Genomic DNA, 16,960 nt, shown 5'->3' on the forward strand with positions numbered 1-16,960 from the left:
GTTTCAAAATTCCACAACTGGAGAGGCACATCAGCATTTACGCAGGTAAGTGGAGGAACGTTTTAGTGAGAGTAGAAAGGCAACGTACTCAATTATTTTTCATTGTGATTCTGCAGCAGTTTCGTTCTATTGCATATAGCGCCATCATGTGGACTCACTTTTCTCTACAGTCATTGTAAACTTCCGGCCCGGCGTTCCTCGTGATTCTTGTGAAGTATCAGTGCTTCTAGTAAGGTTGGAGGTGAATGACACAAGCGTCTAGTACAAATAAAGAACGGGATGACTTCTCGATAGTCTACTCTACTCGTGTCTGAGACCAGTGCTGTGCAATGGAGCACTATGCAACGGACACGGAGACCGAGGATCAAGAAGAACCATTGTTGGACCGCGGTGAAGATGAACACATAGAAAGAGGTTAGTAGAAGCAACTAACCTACGGTTCAATATAAAAAGCTATCACGCCAGCTTAGCTAGCCACTTAACCAGTTTTAGCCTACATGAACTTGTGCAAACTAGCATGTGCGTTATTTTGACTTGCGACGAGCATCCGTTTTTTAATGGAGGTTTCTGTCTCGAGAATCACACCTTTGTTTGTCAGCTGATCTTTGAGTGGTGGCTAGGCTACTACTAGCCTACTAGTGCAGGCTAACCAAAAAATATGAAATCGCCTTTGCTATTACATACATGGCATTTTCGCTTGGTTAACTAACGCTATATATCTAATCAAATCATACAGTTTATTTATACACAATCGCTAGCCCCCTGCAGTTATTTTTACCCTAATGCACTTCAAGGGTTACATATGGTACCATTTTACTAGCAAGAGGAAAGAAAACATCAACTTCAAAACTAATATCTCAACAACTCTTTAAATCGTAACCATAACACAGTGTTTCCCACAGATTACAAATCTAGTTGTGGCGGGGAGGGGGGTGGGGGTTGTCAGACCGGGGGGGGGGAGTCGTAATAATTCCTTCGTTAATAATTCGTTACACGTGCATGTATGCATGTAGCCACGCTAGTGCTAAACAACTATTTAACTGGTCGGCTCCAGGACGCCGGGTAAGTAGCTAGCTCCTGAGACTTCTCACCAAAAGAACGAAGGGGAACCTTCGAGTAGGTAGGCCTACCTAGCGAAAAGTAGCCTCAACTTTCCTCAACTTTTAGCTACGGCACTAATGCTGAAAGCTCGCTGATATAGCTGTCGGTCTTACTAGAACGGCGTATGTATGCATTGTTGCTAACGTGTGCTGACGTTGTGACTGTGCAAATGTGAGAAAGACGCATGAGTGACAGAGAGACGGAGGGAAGGCAGGGGAAAGGAAATGCAGCTGAACGAATACGCTGCGTGTTTAACCTAAATAGCGATAAAAAAAATTTTTCACGAAACGCAATATGTGGCGGCCGGTGTTGATTCTGTGGCGCACCGACACAAATGAGTCTATGTGTGGGGAAACACTGCATGACATTCCAGCATGTTCGTACTTTTACAACAAATTAAAAAATATACCAACATATGTTTTCGTAATTTAAGGGGGTGCTACACTAACGCAGTTGTCACAGGACACTAATGTCAATAAACACTTGAATGCTAAGCTGGTCAAAATCAGATCAGAAGGCTTGGGCTATTAGAAATGTGTCAAATGTGACAGTATTGGATGTAAGTGTTCCGTTGAGAAAACGGAAGGTAACTGACATACTCATTGGAATCATACCCAGATTGAAAGTTATAAAAGCACAGATCAAAACAGCAGGACAAGTAATAATGTGTGTTTGTAATTTGTGATGGTAATTTGTGAAAGCCCTACAGACAGTACAGTAGTTCTTCCCCCAACAAGTAACTGATTCCACAGTCATTAGCTGCAATTGATTCACTGTTAATGCATTAGATTTCTCTCTCATCCCTTCTTCTCAGCCCCAGCATGTGGGTCATCCCGCTATGGCCTGGCCCTTCTTTCCAGTTATGGCTTTTTCGTGGCCTATGCCCTTCGGGTCAACCTCAGTGTTGCAATGGTGGACATGCTTAACAATACTGACGCCAGTGGCAACACCAGCTCCTCTGTGTGCCCTGCACACTCTAGCCCCGAACGGCCACAACATAACCACACAGTGAGTAACTGTGAAATTTCCAAGGCTGTGGGCAGTCGTGTATCAACTTCATGCATTATACACTTATATATTTGCTAAATCCCAGATTGGTGTGTGGTGTTTGTTTCTCAGGCTAGTGTGTATGACTGGGACTCTGAGACCCAGGGCTGGATCCTGGGATCCTTCTTCTATGGTTACATCCTGACCCAGGTCCCCGGAGGCTACCTGGCACGCAAGTACGGGGCCAAGTGGCTCCTGGGCCTTGGAATCCTGGGAACTGTAATCTTCACCCTCCTCACCCCAGTAGCTGCTGACTTGGGCCCTGGCTACCTTATCGCTGTGAGAGTATTGGAAGGAATCGGAGAGGTGAATACAGACATAGCAGTAAAAAATGTCTTAGTGGTGCAGGTGTATCGATGTGCTCATTGAATTGTATGTATATGTTTGTTTGTTTGTTGAATGTTCCTTTTTGTCGCTGTAGTGAGCTGAAACGCAGCAATATTTTTGTGTTGGCCAACAGGGAGTGACATTTCCTGCCATGCATGCCATGTGGTCTTCTTGGGCCCCGCCAATGGAAAGGAGCCGGCTGCTCACCATTTCATACACTGGTAACATACAGCCATATATACAAACAGGTGGCAAATGAACGCATATGATGAACCCTCTTTCCAAAGTCTCTTCGGTCTTTTCCTCTAGCAATCTTGATCCATAATCGAGGTTAACTAGGCCTGCTGAGAATTGTTATTCATGCCACAGAGCATGATACAGTAGGATTTTACAGCTTGTGTGATGCAGTGCTGTTTGGCAGCATCTGTATTTGTTAAGATTCCTGTCATTTCAGCTTTTTTGTCACCGGTCTGTATATTCTGATATACCAATTATTTGTTCATATCCTTACGTTTGGTTTTTGGCTTCTTTTGTGTGACACATGGTCCCTCTCTCATTGGTGTTGTTCAGGTGCCCAGCTAGGGACAGTTATTGCCCTTCCCCTCTCTGGAGAGATCTGCTTCTACCTGGACTGGACCTATGTCTTCTATGTGTTTGGTAAGGCCACTGTTTGTTTGTTATAAGCAATAAAAACATGTGAAACTGGATGTTTCAGCACAAGACAAAGCATGTGCGTGGTTGGCTTATTCATTTCCTAGACTTGGAATTAGCATTTTGTTTTCTGCAGTATCAGCTTGTAGACTTTGATACTGAATTAGTTGTCTACTCTTGCAGTTGTCGCAGACTTTTATTGTTTTTCTTTTTCTGAGAGGTTCAAATAGACTGGACATTAAAAGAGTTTGTGGAAAACATAATTTAGACGGTGTGACAAAAAGAATATAATCAAGGTCCTAACTGTGTGTGTCTAGGTGCCGTCGGGCTGGTGTGGTTCATCCTGTGGGTGCTCCTCGTCAGTAACACCCCCAGCACACACCCACGGATCTCTGAACAGGAGAAACGCTACATCATCTCCTCTCTCAAGAACGAGGTAGGCTGCACGCTTATCTTAGTGAAGACGTCGAAGAAATGTCGTTATTCTCAGTCGTGTAGGAATCCACAGAGTTCAGTCCCTGAAACACTCACCATGCCCCCCCAACTGCCTCGTCACACACATCTGCCATCGAGACCGGTGCTTGGCCAAAAAGCTGCATGTTCGAGTTGCGGGTTGTGCCTTAAGCTAGATGGTCATTGTTAGGCTAGGGATCAGTGACCATTCTTCTCAACATATATATACATACAAACTATTGTGAAGCAGTACAGACTTGTAGCAGATTGGGTTATAGCAGCAGTATGCCACTACAGATTTAGTGTATGTGTGAACGGGTTGTACTGTTCACACATTATATGGTAGGGCAATTGGCATAGCAGCAGTGTTAACACTGCAATCATATGTGATATAGTTTTATTATGCTGTGCCACTTTTGGTTTGACTTCATGTTTGCATGATGGAGTGCCAGGTAGGTAAGGCCTACCAGAGTACATATGTTTTATAATTTACATTTACATTCAGCAGAAGCTCTTATCCAGAGCGACTTACAGCATCATTATCACTAGTGTCTTTAAGTTCAGTTTCATCTCAGTCAAGGTAATACCTCTTCACAAGGACTAATGGTTACTGATGTGACCATACAACAATTTGGAGCAGAAAGAACTTGTATCCTGTCACCGTATTGTTTGCACACGTGAGCTCAGTTACCAATTAGACCTTAAAAGTGCCAGCAGTGTTCAAAATTAATAGTGAAGGACTGACCTATTGGATGCCTTCCAATCCATATCTTCAGGCATGCAATCACAATACACATAAAATGTTACTGCACAATAATGTTATCACAGTGTTTCCCACAGGTTAGGGGGGGGGGGGGGTGTTCTTGAAAATTATTCCTTGAGTTCCCTTGTCCTGAGTCCTGCTTTCTTACCTGCCTGTTTCTACATCTGTTTGCCTACCTCACCTTTAGCTGGCTCTCTCACAGCATCATGTTGGATGCTGTCCTCCTTTTCTACTCTTCAATGCCTAACAAATCTATCGATTTCACTCCCTGACCCTGTCTTTCTGCTTGAGCAGCACTGGTTGAAGCCTAAAAATATTGTAAACAATGTCTTCATGTATATGCAGGTAGCAACGCTAAAGCTAAATAACTATTTAGCAGGTCGGCTCCATGACGACGGGTAAGTAGGGTTTGTGAGAGTGCTCACCAAAAGAACTAAGGGGAACCCACTTGTCAGATTAAGACATGTTCGTAGGTACCTAGCAAAAAGTAGCCTCAACTTTCCTAGACTTTAAGCTACGGTACTAATGCTGAAAGCTCGCTGATATCGCCGTTTGTCTTACTGCTTTTCCTCCGTCTCTCTGTCACTCAAGCGTCTTTCTCACACACAGTCACAACATCAGCACACGTTAGCAATGACGCATAGATACGCAGTTCTAGTACATTTATTCATTTAGCAGACAAGTTATAAAATAACGAAAGGCAATATGTGGCAGCCGGTGTCGATTCTGTGGAGCACCGCCACAAATTAGTCTGTGTGGGAAACACAATCATGTCAAACTTTAAATGCACTTTAATTTGCAACGATATACAAAGCCAACGAAAACACAAACTTACCAAAGTAAACTGTGTTAAAGGATACCAGTTTGAGAACAAAACATTGTATTTGTAACCATAACGACAGATACATCAGCACCCATCTGAGACATTGTCGTTTTATTTTTTACAACCTCATACTTAACTAGGCATTAGATCACTGTTTCTGAAGTTAGCTCACCCACGAATGAAGTCAACTGAACCATTTAATCTAGTATATGTCCATTTTCCAGGCACAGATTGCACTCAGGTGACAACCAATAAAAAACGAACAATAAAACAGGAGTTTGAAAATGGCGTCTTGCTTGTGTCTCCTGCTGCAGCTGTCTCCGACGGTGGATCACATCCCCTGGGGCTCCATTCTGACCTCTGTGCCTCTGTGGGCCATCGTGGTGGCTCACTTCTCCTACAACTGGACCTTCTACACGCTGCTCACCCTCCTGCCCACCTACATGAGCAACATTCTGGGCTTCAGCATCCAGCAGGTGAGGGCTTGAACTGCAGAAACATACAAGGACACACACACACCCCGGATCCTACACACACACACACAACACTTAAAAGTGCCACTTGTACACTTATCTAGACGAGTGACATTAGTTGAGTGTGATTATTTTAAAGTCGCTCAACTCAAACATATACTGTACTAAGGATCTGTAATATGCACTGTCACACTGACTTGTGATATTCATGTACTGTTTTCTTGGGATATCCCCCCCTACTCCCACCAGTCACCCTTCTCTCCTATTAGTACACTGGCAGACACATGTTTTCAATTCCCGCACATGTATGTGTCTGCCGTGAAGCTGCTGTAATGGTTTCTTGTGTCCTGGTCAGAATGGTGCCCTGTCGGCCCTGCCTTATATCGGCTGTGGCGTGCTGGCCGTGCTCGGGGGCCAGATGGCAGACCGCCTGAGGGAGAGCTGTCGCTTCTCCACCGTCGCCGTCAGGAAGGCCTTCACTATCGTAGGTGAGGAACAGCATGAATGCATGTGCACACATACACACACACACTTACGTTCACATCAAACCTCCAAACACTTCTTTCATACCCACTGTGAATGGGAAACTCATTGTAGGTCACTTGCCCCCGCACACACGCCATCTGTCTCTTGCGTCGGTTTTGCATAGCTACATATTGTCGAATTGAAGTGAGCCACCGCTCACTCACCCTTTTGATATTTGTTCTGTGTGCAGGTATGTTAGGTCCAGCTGTGTTTTTGGTGGCTGCTGGGTACACAGACTGTAACTACATCTTGGCCGTGGCCTTTCTCTCGGTCTCCTCCTCCCTTGGGGGATTGTCGGCCTCTGGCTTCAACATCAACCACCTCGACATCGCCCCCTCGTAAGGCCCACCATCGTTACTGTTTTCAGAATCTATGTAGTTTACTTGGATGGAAAAAACATTTCAGTGACCTACTGGTTCTTCTTGTTTCTCATTGCAGATATGCTGGCATTTTGTTGGGCATCACCAACTCTTTTGCAACGATACCTGGTATGGTTGGACCAGTCATAGCCAGAGCACTGACCAAGAATGTAAGAATTGTTGTACATATGCTATTGCTTTTGAAATCATAATCTACTCCACCATCTAGTAACGTGTAGTTAATAATTAGAGGAGGTTGTTTGGTTAACAGTACTATATGTTTATATCCTAGAACACTATTGAGGAGTGGCAGACCGTGTTCTACATCTCTGCCTGCATCAACCTGTTTGGCGCGGCCTTCTACACAGTGTTTGGCCGAGGCGAGGTGCAGCCTTGGGCTGTCTAGAAACCGTATTCCCACGACAACTGAGTCGTGGTCCGGGGACCGGCCTGCTTAACAAGTGAATACCTTAGTCATGGGAGTATACTGTAAGGCTTAAGCTCTTATATCAGGCCCATCAAGGTTTCTATATGCACAAACACTGATAGTCAAAACGCCTTTGAATTTAATTAAGAATATGAAATCATCCACATTGAAAACTTTAATCTGTTAAATGTAATCAAATGGCCCTTTTTATAGCTAGGCCTTAATATGATAAACAACCTCAGTAGTATACATATATTTCATTAGTTTTTCTCAGTTTTATTTGTAGTTGGTTTCCTTGTCATTTGATTGTATGTTTTTTTTTTTTTCATCTAACTTCCAAGTGTCATTTTGGTAGCTCCCCATCAGCATTACATGGGAAGACAATGGAAAAAGCCATAATTTATAGGAGTCAGTTGTTCCCTGCTGATGATCAAACACTGCCCTCTTGTGCCTTAAACCAGTAGGCCAACTGGCCTGACAGTTCTGTACTTTGATCATCACATCAACCACGGGAAATGTAATGAAATGTATGCATATGTGAGGAAAATATTACAGGAGACTGGGAAACTTTCTGCACATAATTGTATATATACTAAGTCACTTTACTGTCATGAAGTGTATAATTCCTTGCTTAAGCCATTGTGTATCGGCCTTCATTACAGTAAATAATTACGTATTTATCGTTTTGTATTGTTTAATATTCTTTTAAGACCAACTCTTTACATTTCATAAATGTTTATTTTCATTCATTCCTGATGTAAAGGTAAAATATGTAATAATAAAATCTGTAAATTTGCTTATTTTGCTTAAGTCCGTCTTTGAATTGCAACCTTCCAACGCACTTCAAAGGAGTGATGTACAAATCTTAAAGCCAAATGGAGGTTAATTCTAAAGCCAAGATAGGGAGCGCCTCTAAAGTGCGGACCTGCACCTGCTATGCAAATCGGAATTGAACGCACCTTGCCCTGAACGCAAAACCTTTCAGTGTATAGGACAACAATTTTGAATGGTAAACTTATCAATAGTCCGTCAGCGTTGGATGGGGACTTATTTGTATCATTGTTCAAACTAATTGTAGGAGAATTCTAAACTCTTTACAGTCCCTTGTTGTGATGATCTAGGAGGGGGTAAGAGCATTGCGCGCAATTGCATAACCCCCTGTCTAATATAAACGGATCAGCAACTCTCCTCCGTCTCCGATTCAGCACCGTATCGACGTCTACTAACAGGTAGGAATTGTAATACCATTTCACTTGATTTATAGTCTACTATTTGCTACTACTGACAAATAACCAGACACGCTTGCATTTGAAATAAGTTGATACGTTAGGCATGGGTACTGCAATGATGCTGGAAGCGCATTCACCCGCTGATAAGCACGGACGGTCTCGTAAACAGCGAGATGATCATGGCGGTAGAGGAAAGGCGGGAGGAGGGATTGGAAAGCTCTCTAAATCCCCCAGACAACAGAATGATACGGCCGTCGTGCTAATTTTATCACTCGCCCTTGTTTCATGTCAAAGGCCTGTGAATGTGTTTTAATGAACTATGGAAATATGCATGCATTCTGAACCACTGCCCACATTGTTATTAGGCAAGGTAACATGAACAGCCCTTGTGAAACTATTGTTCGAAACTTTGAATTAGTTATCCGAACAAGCCAATGAACTAAATAGTAACTTGGTCCGATCCTACTAAGTAGGGCTATACAGTAAAATCAACCGTTACCTATTCCAACAAATAAGACTAGGGCTAGTGTCCCAGTGATATTTTACTACACCAATATTCAAAATCCTAACTTCAAGCCTACGATATTTGTTGTTCCACAAACAAGTTATACTAGAAAGTCACAAGGGGGCTTTTAGATGAATTATATCCTAACCTGTGCAAGCATGCACTGCAGTAGTTTGACTTAAGAAATGGCTGCTGCACTCTCAATGGCTAGAATGAATGACAAAATGGAGTCAGACCAAGGACTAAAGCAAGTGGATAAAAAAAAGGAGGATACAAAAAGGAGGTCGTTTGTCTCAATGTCTCGCATCAAGTTGAGCTGTGGCTAAGAAGGACTAGTCAGCTGAGTGAAAGAGAGGAGTGACAGTGTGGACGGATGAGGAGAGACAAAAAGGAAGTGTGTCAAACTTGACTCAGTGCCAGTGATGTAAAGCTCAATTATCAGGGATAAATAACTGGACAAAACACCTCCCTGCAGTTACACTAAGAAGTACTTACATCGGGAATCTGCCACAAAAGGTTTTCACTTGGGCAAAGAACGAATGACATTCTCCTTTATTACAGTCACTGACGATCTTCCATAGTACCTATTTGTCTGACAGTTCTATTGACTTCTCTGGTTATTTGCAGCCTCTATTAAACCTAAGCCAGTCGCAGCCATGGGCAAGGAGAAGGTCCACATCAACATTGTGGTGATTGGCCATGTGGACTCAGGCAAGTCCACCACCACTGGCCACCTCATCTACAAGTGTGGAGGCATCGACAAGAGGACCATTGAGAAGTTTGAGAAGGAGGCTGCTGAGGTGAGTTTGTAGTCGTTTAGCTTGTTTGGGAGTTTCTTCTATTCGCCAAACAGGTCATATTTTGTTTAGTAGACTTGACCTATATTAGTCCTCAATGTGCAAATCGAATTTGTGTAAATTTGACATATTTACAATGATGTGATCCTTGTGTTTCTCAGATGGGGAAGGGCTCCTTTAAATACGCTTGGGTGTTGGATAAGCTGAAAGCTGAAAGGGAGCGTGGCATCACCATTGACATCTCCCTGTGGAAGTTTGAGACCAGCAAGTACTACGTCACCATCATCGATGCCCCTGGACACAGGGACTTCATCAAGAACATGATCACTGGAACCTCCCAGGTCTGAAACACCCCTAAGAACATGAAACACACTGGTCATGCCCATTCCAATCTACATACATCTGAAAAAGATTAATTCAGGACTTTCAACATGGCAAAGATTTGACGACCATTAACGACCCAACAACTTCCTGTTGTTTCCAGGCTGACTGCGCCGTGCTGATCGTAGCAGCTGGCGTGGGAGAGTTTGAGGCTGGCATCTCCAAAAACGGCCAGACCCGTGAGCATGCCCTCCTGGCCTACACTCTGGGGGTCAAGCAGCTCATTGTGGGCATCAACAAGATGGACTCCACAGAGCCCAACTACAGCCAGAAGCGCTACGAGGAGATCGTCAAGGAAGTCAGCACCTACATCAAGAAGATCGGCTACAACCCGGACACGGTGGCCTTCGTGCCCATCTCAGGCTGGAACGGAGACAACATGCTGGAGGCCAGCCCTAATGTAAGCATTCAACATGGTACAGCACACACACCCATCTGTGACTAGCCCCGAGCACACACACACACTATGGGTGTGAAAAATGACTGGAATTTGAAAACCAAAATTCAGAGTAATAAAAGTATGATTTGTCAAGAATGAAATTCAAATAAATACTTGGCAATTATCAACTGACTGATTGCTTTTCTCTTTTCCCATGTATAGATGACATGGTTTAAGGGCTGGAAGATAACAAGGAAAGATGGGAATGCTTCTGGGACCACCCTGTTGGAAGCCCTTGATGCCATTCAGCCTCCGTCCCGCCCCACGGACAAGCCCCTCCGCTTGCCGCTGCAGGATGTCTACAAGATCGGAGGTGAGCACTTCACTAATCAGAGAAGCTGTGGTGGATGTTTTGAGGGTTTGGGTGGGTCTACCCACTGGGCCTAAAGGCAACCTTTTCAGAGACTTTTCTAGACTGAAGTGGTGCAGTCATTTTCACATGGATGATGATGAAACAGAATAAGAAACGGAATGGATGACTGTACCTGGAATGAACAGACTAGAACCTGGCCTATCCTAGGCCGGGGACATGACAATTCTACCAGAGCAGGGGTTCCCAACCCTGGTCCTCCGGGACCCCCTGTCCTGCATGTTTTAGATGTTTCCCTACTTCAACACACCTGGTTCAAATGAATGGGTTGTTATCCAGCTTTGCAGAAGCCTGCTTATGACCTTGAATTTGAATCAGGTGTGTTGGAGCAGGGAAGCATCTAAAACATGCAGGACAGGGGGTCCCTGAGAACCAGGGTTGGGAACCACTGTACCAGAGCATCACATTTCCTCGACGGCTCCTCTCCCTCCAATGGCTTCTTTCGCTTTCCCTACTTTACTAATCCACCTCTGTCTCTCTCTTCCTCCAGGTATTGGCACAGTGCCTGTGGGTCGGGTGGAGACTGGCATCCTGAAGCCTGGAGTGATTGTGACCTTTGCCCCGGTAAATGTGACCACTGAGGTCAAGTCTGTGGAGATGCACCATGAAGCCCTGACTGAGGCCATGCCTGGAGACAACGTGGGTTTCAACGTAAAAAATGTGTCCGTCAAAGACATTCGCCGTGGCAACGTGGCTGGTGACAGCAAGAACGACCCACCGCAGGAGGCTGCCATCTTCACTGCTCAGGTGGGCATCACTAACTTACTAACCTAGTTACACATGAACGTTTGGTATCCATTTGTGCCACTGTTTGAGGTTGGAGGGTTTAGTTCAGTCACCCTCCCAAAAATGTGAAGCTTTAGAAGCTGATGGGATGGAAATGAACACAGCTGAAACGGCAGTTAGATACAACCTCTAACCTCAGTAAGGCCTTTGGATACACTGATGTAATGCAAGATGACAGGTGCTCCACCACCATCCAATTTCTAGGGCCTTTGACTCCATTCCTGCCACATTGCGTCCTCTCCATAGGTAATCATCCTCAACCACCCAGGCCAGATCAGCGCTGGCTATGCCCCCGTGCTGGACTGCCACACCGCCCACATCGCCTGCAAGTTCGCGGAGCTCAAGGAGAAGATCGACCGCCGCTCGGGGAAGAAGCTGGAGGACAACCCCAAGGCCCTCAAGTCTGGGGACGCCGCCATCGTGGACATGATCCCGGGGAAGCCCATGTGTGTCGAGAGCTTCTCCGATTACCCTCCCCTGGGTGAGCGACTGCTGGGTGGAGTCGACTTGGGGTCTCGGCGCAATGGGTCTCTCTCCCCCACCTCCCCTGTGCTTTTAGTGAGCCATTTGAAAGGAATGTTTTCGAGTCAATCTGATGCTGTCCGGTCGGAACTTTTACTGAGCTGGTTGACGTGTTGGCTGGGGTGTATCTTGGGGTCATCTTCTCATCTCTCCCTCTTCTACTGCAGGTCGCTTTGCAGTGCGTGACATGCGCCAGACCGTGGCAGTGGGGGTGATCAAGGCCGTGGAGAAGAAGGCTGCCACCACAGGCAAGGTCACCAAGTCCGCCCAGAAGGCCCAGAAGAGCAAATGAATGTTGTGCTGTACTGCCGACTCCAGAGTCACCTGTGGCAGGATAGTGGTCACCCAAGCCCACCCCCAAATTGGCATCTTCAACTCCATATTCAAAGACTGGCTAATAATCACAATGCATCGCAAAAGTATCAGGAGGAAAGAACACCAAACAAGTCTGTGACACAGCTTTCAGTCTGACTCCATTTCGACCTGGTTGAATTCGTAATTATTTACGTGGTAATAGCACATTGCTAGTTTGGAACATTTACTGTTAAAAAGGTTTGAATGACCATGTTCTCTGTCTGTGTGAGATATTGTAACCTCGGAGAGGTGTGGTAACGGCCACATCCTACTTTCTTTGGAGTGCAGTTTTAGGCCACTTCACACTGTTGTCTGGCTTTTAGTATTTGTTTGCACCTACTAGCGCCATAGTAACCTATAGGAACAAAACTTCTGAAAAGTATACATGCCATGTTATTGCTATAAAAAAGGAACAAAGGTAAAATCTCAAAATTTGTCTTACACTAAGTAGATTGATTGGTGACTCTTCATGCACTTTAATTGGCGTTTTGCTAACCTTGCACATGCACTGGAAAACTTTGAATTGGCATAATCTGCTGCACCTTACATAGTGTTTAGAATGGCTGGAGCCCCTTCATAACATTAAAAGATGTTTCAACCAAAACGTTGCTTTGCAGTGCTTATTGAAGTATGAGTGATATCAATCACTACCATTAGTATCATTTAATATCCATGTTGTCATAAAATACAGAATTATAATGGCAAAAGTTGCATGTGCCAAAATAATTTTATTATACCATTTATGAAACAATGCTAACTTTACTGGCGTCAATTTAGCCATCCTTCTCTTGGGCTCAAAATGGGCAGTAGTTTTGATTCCCACAAGATGTAGCTGTTGTGTATACGCCCGTAACAGGAAATCTGATACTTTATTTAAAAAAATTACAGCATGTGACTAATATATTAAGGGGAGTGTTCGCGCCAAGCCTATATTCAAGTTACTTTCCTGACTACTAACTCAAACTACGATGAGCGGAAAAGGGACACCACCACACAAGGCCAAGGGTCCTCCAAGTACGGTGAAGGATGCAAAAAGAGCTCCTGTCAGTTCCAAGAGCAAACTCGAGAAGAAACCGAGTGAAGAAAAACGTACTAGCGTGGATCTGGCAAAAATAACTCCTTCTGTCAGTTCCAAAAGCAAACTCGAGAAGAAACCGAGTGAAGAAAAACGTACTGGCGTGGATCTGGCAAAAAGAACTCCTGTCAGTTCCAAAAGCAAAATCGAGAAGAAACCGAGTGAAGAAAAACGTACTAGCGCGGATCTGGCAAAAATAACTCCTTCTGTCAGTTCCAAAAGCAAAATCGAGAAGAAACCGAGTGAAGAAAAACGTACTAGCGTGGATCGGAAACAAAAGACTGAAATGATCGCTCCGGTGGCACAAGTAATGAGCGCGGATGAGAAAAAGACAACCCGTGTTGCCAAATGTGCAGGAGACTGCGATGCCCAAGATCCTGGGGCAATACTTCGTTTGACCCTTGAGAAACTGAAGATCAAGACGGTAGATAAATCGGAGAGCGCATGTAAAGTCAATGACATTATACATCGCATCATGGATCATATGAAAAAAAATACGGAATGTTTCAGAGAAGTAAAAGACCTGCGAACTGGAAGTTACTATGAGAATTTGAAGGTGGGTACAGGGCTACCCACTTAGCCTAAACGATGCCTCCAACTAAATTGTGTATTTTCCTATGTAACTTTTGTAATCAACCAAGTTAATATTCCCACCCCCAGATCTCTAATCCTGACGAATTTGACGTGATGCTGACGGTTCCAGTCAATCGGGTACTTGTTCAGCTGTTTGGAGATGATGGAGCATTTTATACCGTGGCATTGAAACGCGGGAAGCACCAACTGAATCGATTTGTGCATGAAGAAGACTATACAATTTCAGCCTTTAAGATGCTGAAAGATTTCAGAAAGGAGGTTAAGGCGTGTGTGAAATCAATCGAGGGTGCGTTAATAGCCTGCTTTTGTCAAGCGCAAAAAGGTGTTTGTGCTTGCATAGCCTATCTGCTCCTAATTAGGGGGGTCAGATGGTTAGGGAGTCGGGCTATTAATCAGAAGGTTGTTGGTTCGATTCCAGGCTGTGCGAAATGACGTTGTGTCCTTGGGCATGGCACTTCACCCTACTTGCCTCGGGGAGAATGTCCCTGTAGTTACTGTAAGTCGCTCTGGGTAAGAGCGTCTGCTAAATAGCTAAATGTAAATTATGACTTTTCCCCCCAGGCGTGGAGGTAGAAAAGAAGAAAAAGGGTTGCCCGGCCGTGACTTTACAGATAACGGGGATGAGAACGGCTATATCCCTCGACGTTGTTTTAAGTCTTGAAGTGCAGACTAGCTGGCCTTCATTCACCAATGACGGCTTCCTTATTGATGGATGGCTCGGGACCAAAGAAAAAAAAAAATACAAATGGGAACCTTACTATCTTGTTCCCAAGTATGAGGGAAAAGGCACCGTGGAACGAGAGGGCATCGTTGCCAAAGGTAGGCCTATGCTGAAATTGTATGGATCATAAAAGCTTAATGCAATTAAGCCTTAATTTTAAGGCTACAGCGACTAAATAGTCTATAAATGTTTTGTTAAGGCATGATCATTAATTGCTGCAAATTGGCCAATAGGCTACGTAAAAAGCCCGTGACAGTCTGGACACGTATTTCTCATGAATAATTGAAAAGGAAAGTAACATTATCTTGTAAGAATGTTTGGCAATGCCAACTCTGTTTCGATATGTCGCACAGATGCGTGGCGCATCTCCTTTTCACACGTGGAGAAGTCCATCCTGAAGAACCACGGATCCCAGAAGACCTGCTGCGAGGTGGGAGGGGCTCGCTGCTGCAGGTAGGCCAATAGCCTTTAGACACCTTGCAAGCTCCAAAAGCCTCGTTCCTAAATGGACTGTAAATCTGAATAAGCGCAAATCCGTCAGACTAAGGCTACATAATAAAAGTCTGTTCCCGTTATAGAAAAGATTGTCTGAAACTGCTGAAGCACCTGTTGGGCCTCTTGAAAGAGAAACAGCCTTCACTGTCCAAGTTCTGCTCCTACCACGCCAAGACCACTCTCCTCCACGCCTGCTGCACCAGGACCAGGGACAGCGAGTGGGAGGCCAGCAACTTGAGTGATTGCTTCCAGCTGTTGTTGGAGGACTTTGAGCGCCATCTGAAGGACAGAAAACTCCCCAACTTCTTTATCCCCACCCAGAACTTGTTAACTAGTATCGACCGCAAGAGCTGTGAAATGTTGGCCCGGTGTATTTCTGAGGAACGCAATAACGGCTTCCCAATCTTCAAGTGAAGTTACAGATTGCCAATTATGAATAATATTCTAAAGAAGAGTTCTTCCTTCGAATCTGTTTATGTTTTAACTACAAAAGTAATAAGTAAAATCCTATTGAAAACCTGGTGTGTTCTGTTTGACTAGTATCAGTATTCTGTGACGCATCAGGCACCTATTGGAAACCCTGCAAGCTATTCAGGTTCTACTGGTATGTTACAGAACACAACAAATAGGCCTATGCATCAACATCATAGAGCGCTCTATATTCCTACAACTTGTGTAATGAAAGTTTTATTGTTAACACACAAGGAACCACTTTTAAATAGGCACTACTCCCCCACAGCATTGTCTACACTGCATAAATCTGAGTTCATGCAAACAAGGCAGGACTGCCCTTGACTTACATAGGTAAAGTCTCTTTTCCAAGAGTAAAGCCTCACAGCCAATAAAAATTATTTATGATTATGATCTGAGTAACTTCAATTATTCAAATTTCTATGATTGGTGTGATTTTCTTTCATTACTAGTCCCTTTCACAAGCACAGGTTGATGTATTATGGATAGCATTTTCATCTGTAGTGGGTAAGATGATTAACTTCCGGTCTGTTTTGATGTTCTCAACTGGATATCCGTGTCGGACTTGCATGTATAAATTAGCTAGGAGTTTATGCAGAGACTCAGCAATCACCATGAGACGGAGGTCAAGGTCCGGATATCATATGATAGCAGGGTCACAAATCCCAAGCGCCTGAGTCACACAAAAAAGTCCGCGATTAAAAAAAAGAAAAACCTGTGTTCATCACGCATGCAATGGATGTCAGCCGAACCCTCGTTCTGTTTAGATCAATAGTAATCGAGTCGATAAGCGTGTCTTCTTGTATGATCAATACGCAACTGTGAGGGGCGCGAATGGACAGAGCGGCCAGTCGTTCCCCTTGCAGGTTCCAGCCCGACGTGCACGAATACAACTGTACAAATGCCAATGAAATTTACACCCAAAATGCTGACAAAAGTTTGATTAACGATTTCCAACGAGGCCTCCATTGGTATTCTTAACCTGGAAGGATAATAGATAAAAGTGATAGATCGAGTGTGTCTTCTTGTCTGATCAAGACGCTACTGTGATGTGCGCGAACAATAGCTTGCTTCAATAAACTTGAATTTCATAATTTGTGAGTTCCATTTCTGACCACTGGTTAGTTCTAGATTATATTGATATACACTTCAGTAGTTTGCATATACTTGACCATCTTTGAACCATACGTGATAGCACCATGGGGCTTGGACTATTGTCAATCTATTAGCCTATCTATTTTAATGTAAAGGGGAAGCTAAATGATTTCCTCA

At 44.2% G+C, this 16,960-nt stretch overlaps 3 protein-coding genes across 3 annotated transcripts; all 3 read left to right on the forward strand.

The window, feature by feature from the left end:
- Positions 1 to 172: 172 nt before the first annotated feature.
- On the forward strand, positions 173 to 7,745 carry slc17a5 (solute carrier family 17 member 5). Its single transcript, XM_047030049.1, has 11 exons — positions 173 to 414; positions 1,916 to 2,109; positions 2,221 to 2,454; positions 2,609 to 2,696; positions 3,046 to 3,132; positions 3,444 to 3,562; positions 5,480 to 5,641; positions 5,994 to 6,126; positions 6,354 to 6,501; positions 6,602 to 6,692; positions 6,815 to 7,745. The coding sequence occupies exons 1-11, from the start codon at positions 330 to 332 to the stop codon at positions 6,926 to 6,928; spliced, it is 1,455 nt and encodes a 484-aa protein (XP_046886005.1). The 5' UTR covers positions 173 to 329; the 3' UTR covers positions 6,929 to 7,745.
- Positions 7,746 to 7,972: 227 nt separating this feature from the next.
- eef1a1a (eukaryotic translation elongation factor 1 alpha 1a) lies at positions 7,973 to 12,926 on the forward strand. The gene is made up of 8 exons (XM_047029527.1): positions 7,973 to 8,178; positions 9,311 to 9,483; positions 9,642 to 9,821; positions 9,965 to 10,261; positions 10,463 to 10,613; positions 11,161 to 11,417; positions 11,703 to 11,937; positions 12,146 to 12,926. The coding sequence occupies exons 2-8, from the start codon at positions 9,340 to 9,342 to the stop codon at positions 12,268 to 12,270; spliced, it is 1,389 nt and encodes a 462-aa protein (XP_046885483.1). The 5' UTR covers positions 7,973 to 8,178; positions 9,311 to 9,339; the 3' UTR covers positions 12,271 to 12,926.
- A 334-nt stretch (positions 12,927 to 13,260) lies between these two features.
- Positions 13,261 to 16,081, forward strand: cgasa (cyclic GMP-AMP synthase a). Its single transcript, XM_047029526.1, has 5 exons — positions 13,261 to 13,963; positions 14,068 to 14,287; positions 14,563 to 14,820; positions 15,076 to 15,175; positions 15,301 to 16,081. Exons 1-5 carry the CDS (start codon positions 13,301 to 13,303, stop codon positions 15,629 to 15,631), a joined length of 1,572 nt encoding a protein of 523 aa, XP_046885482.1. The 5' UTR covers positions 13,261 to 13,300; the 3' UTR covers positions 15,632 to 16,081.
- The last annotated feature ends 879 nt before the right edge of the window (positions 16,082 to 16,960 follow it).

Source organism: Hypomesus transpacificus, chromosome 11 (genome assembly GCF_021917145.1).
Source record: "Hypomesus transpacificus isolate Combined female chromosome 11, fHypTra1, whole genome shotgun sequence".
In the NCBI taxonomy this organism is placed as follows: Eukaryota; Metazoa; Chordata; class Actinopteri; order Osmeriformes; family Osmeridae; genus Hypomesus; species Hypomesus transpacificus.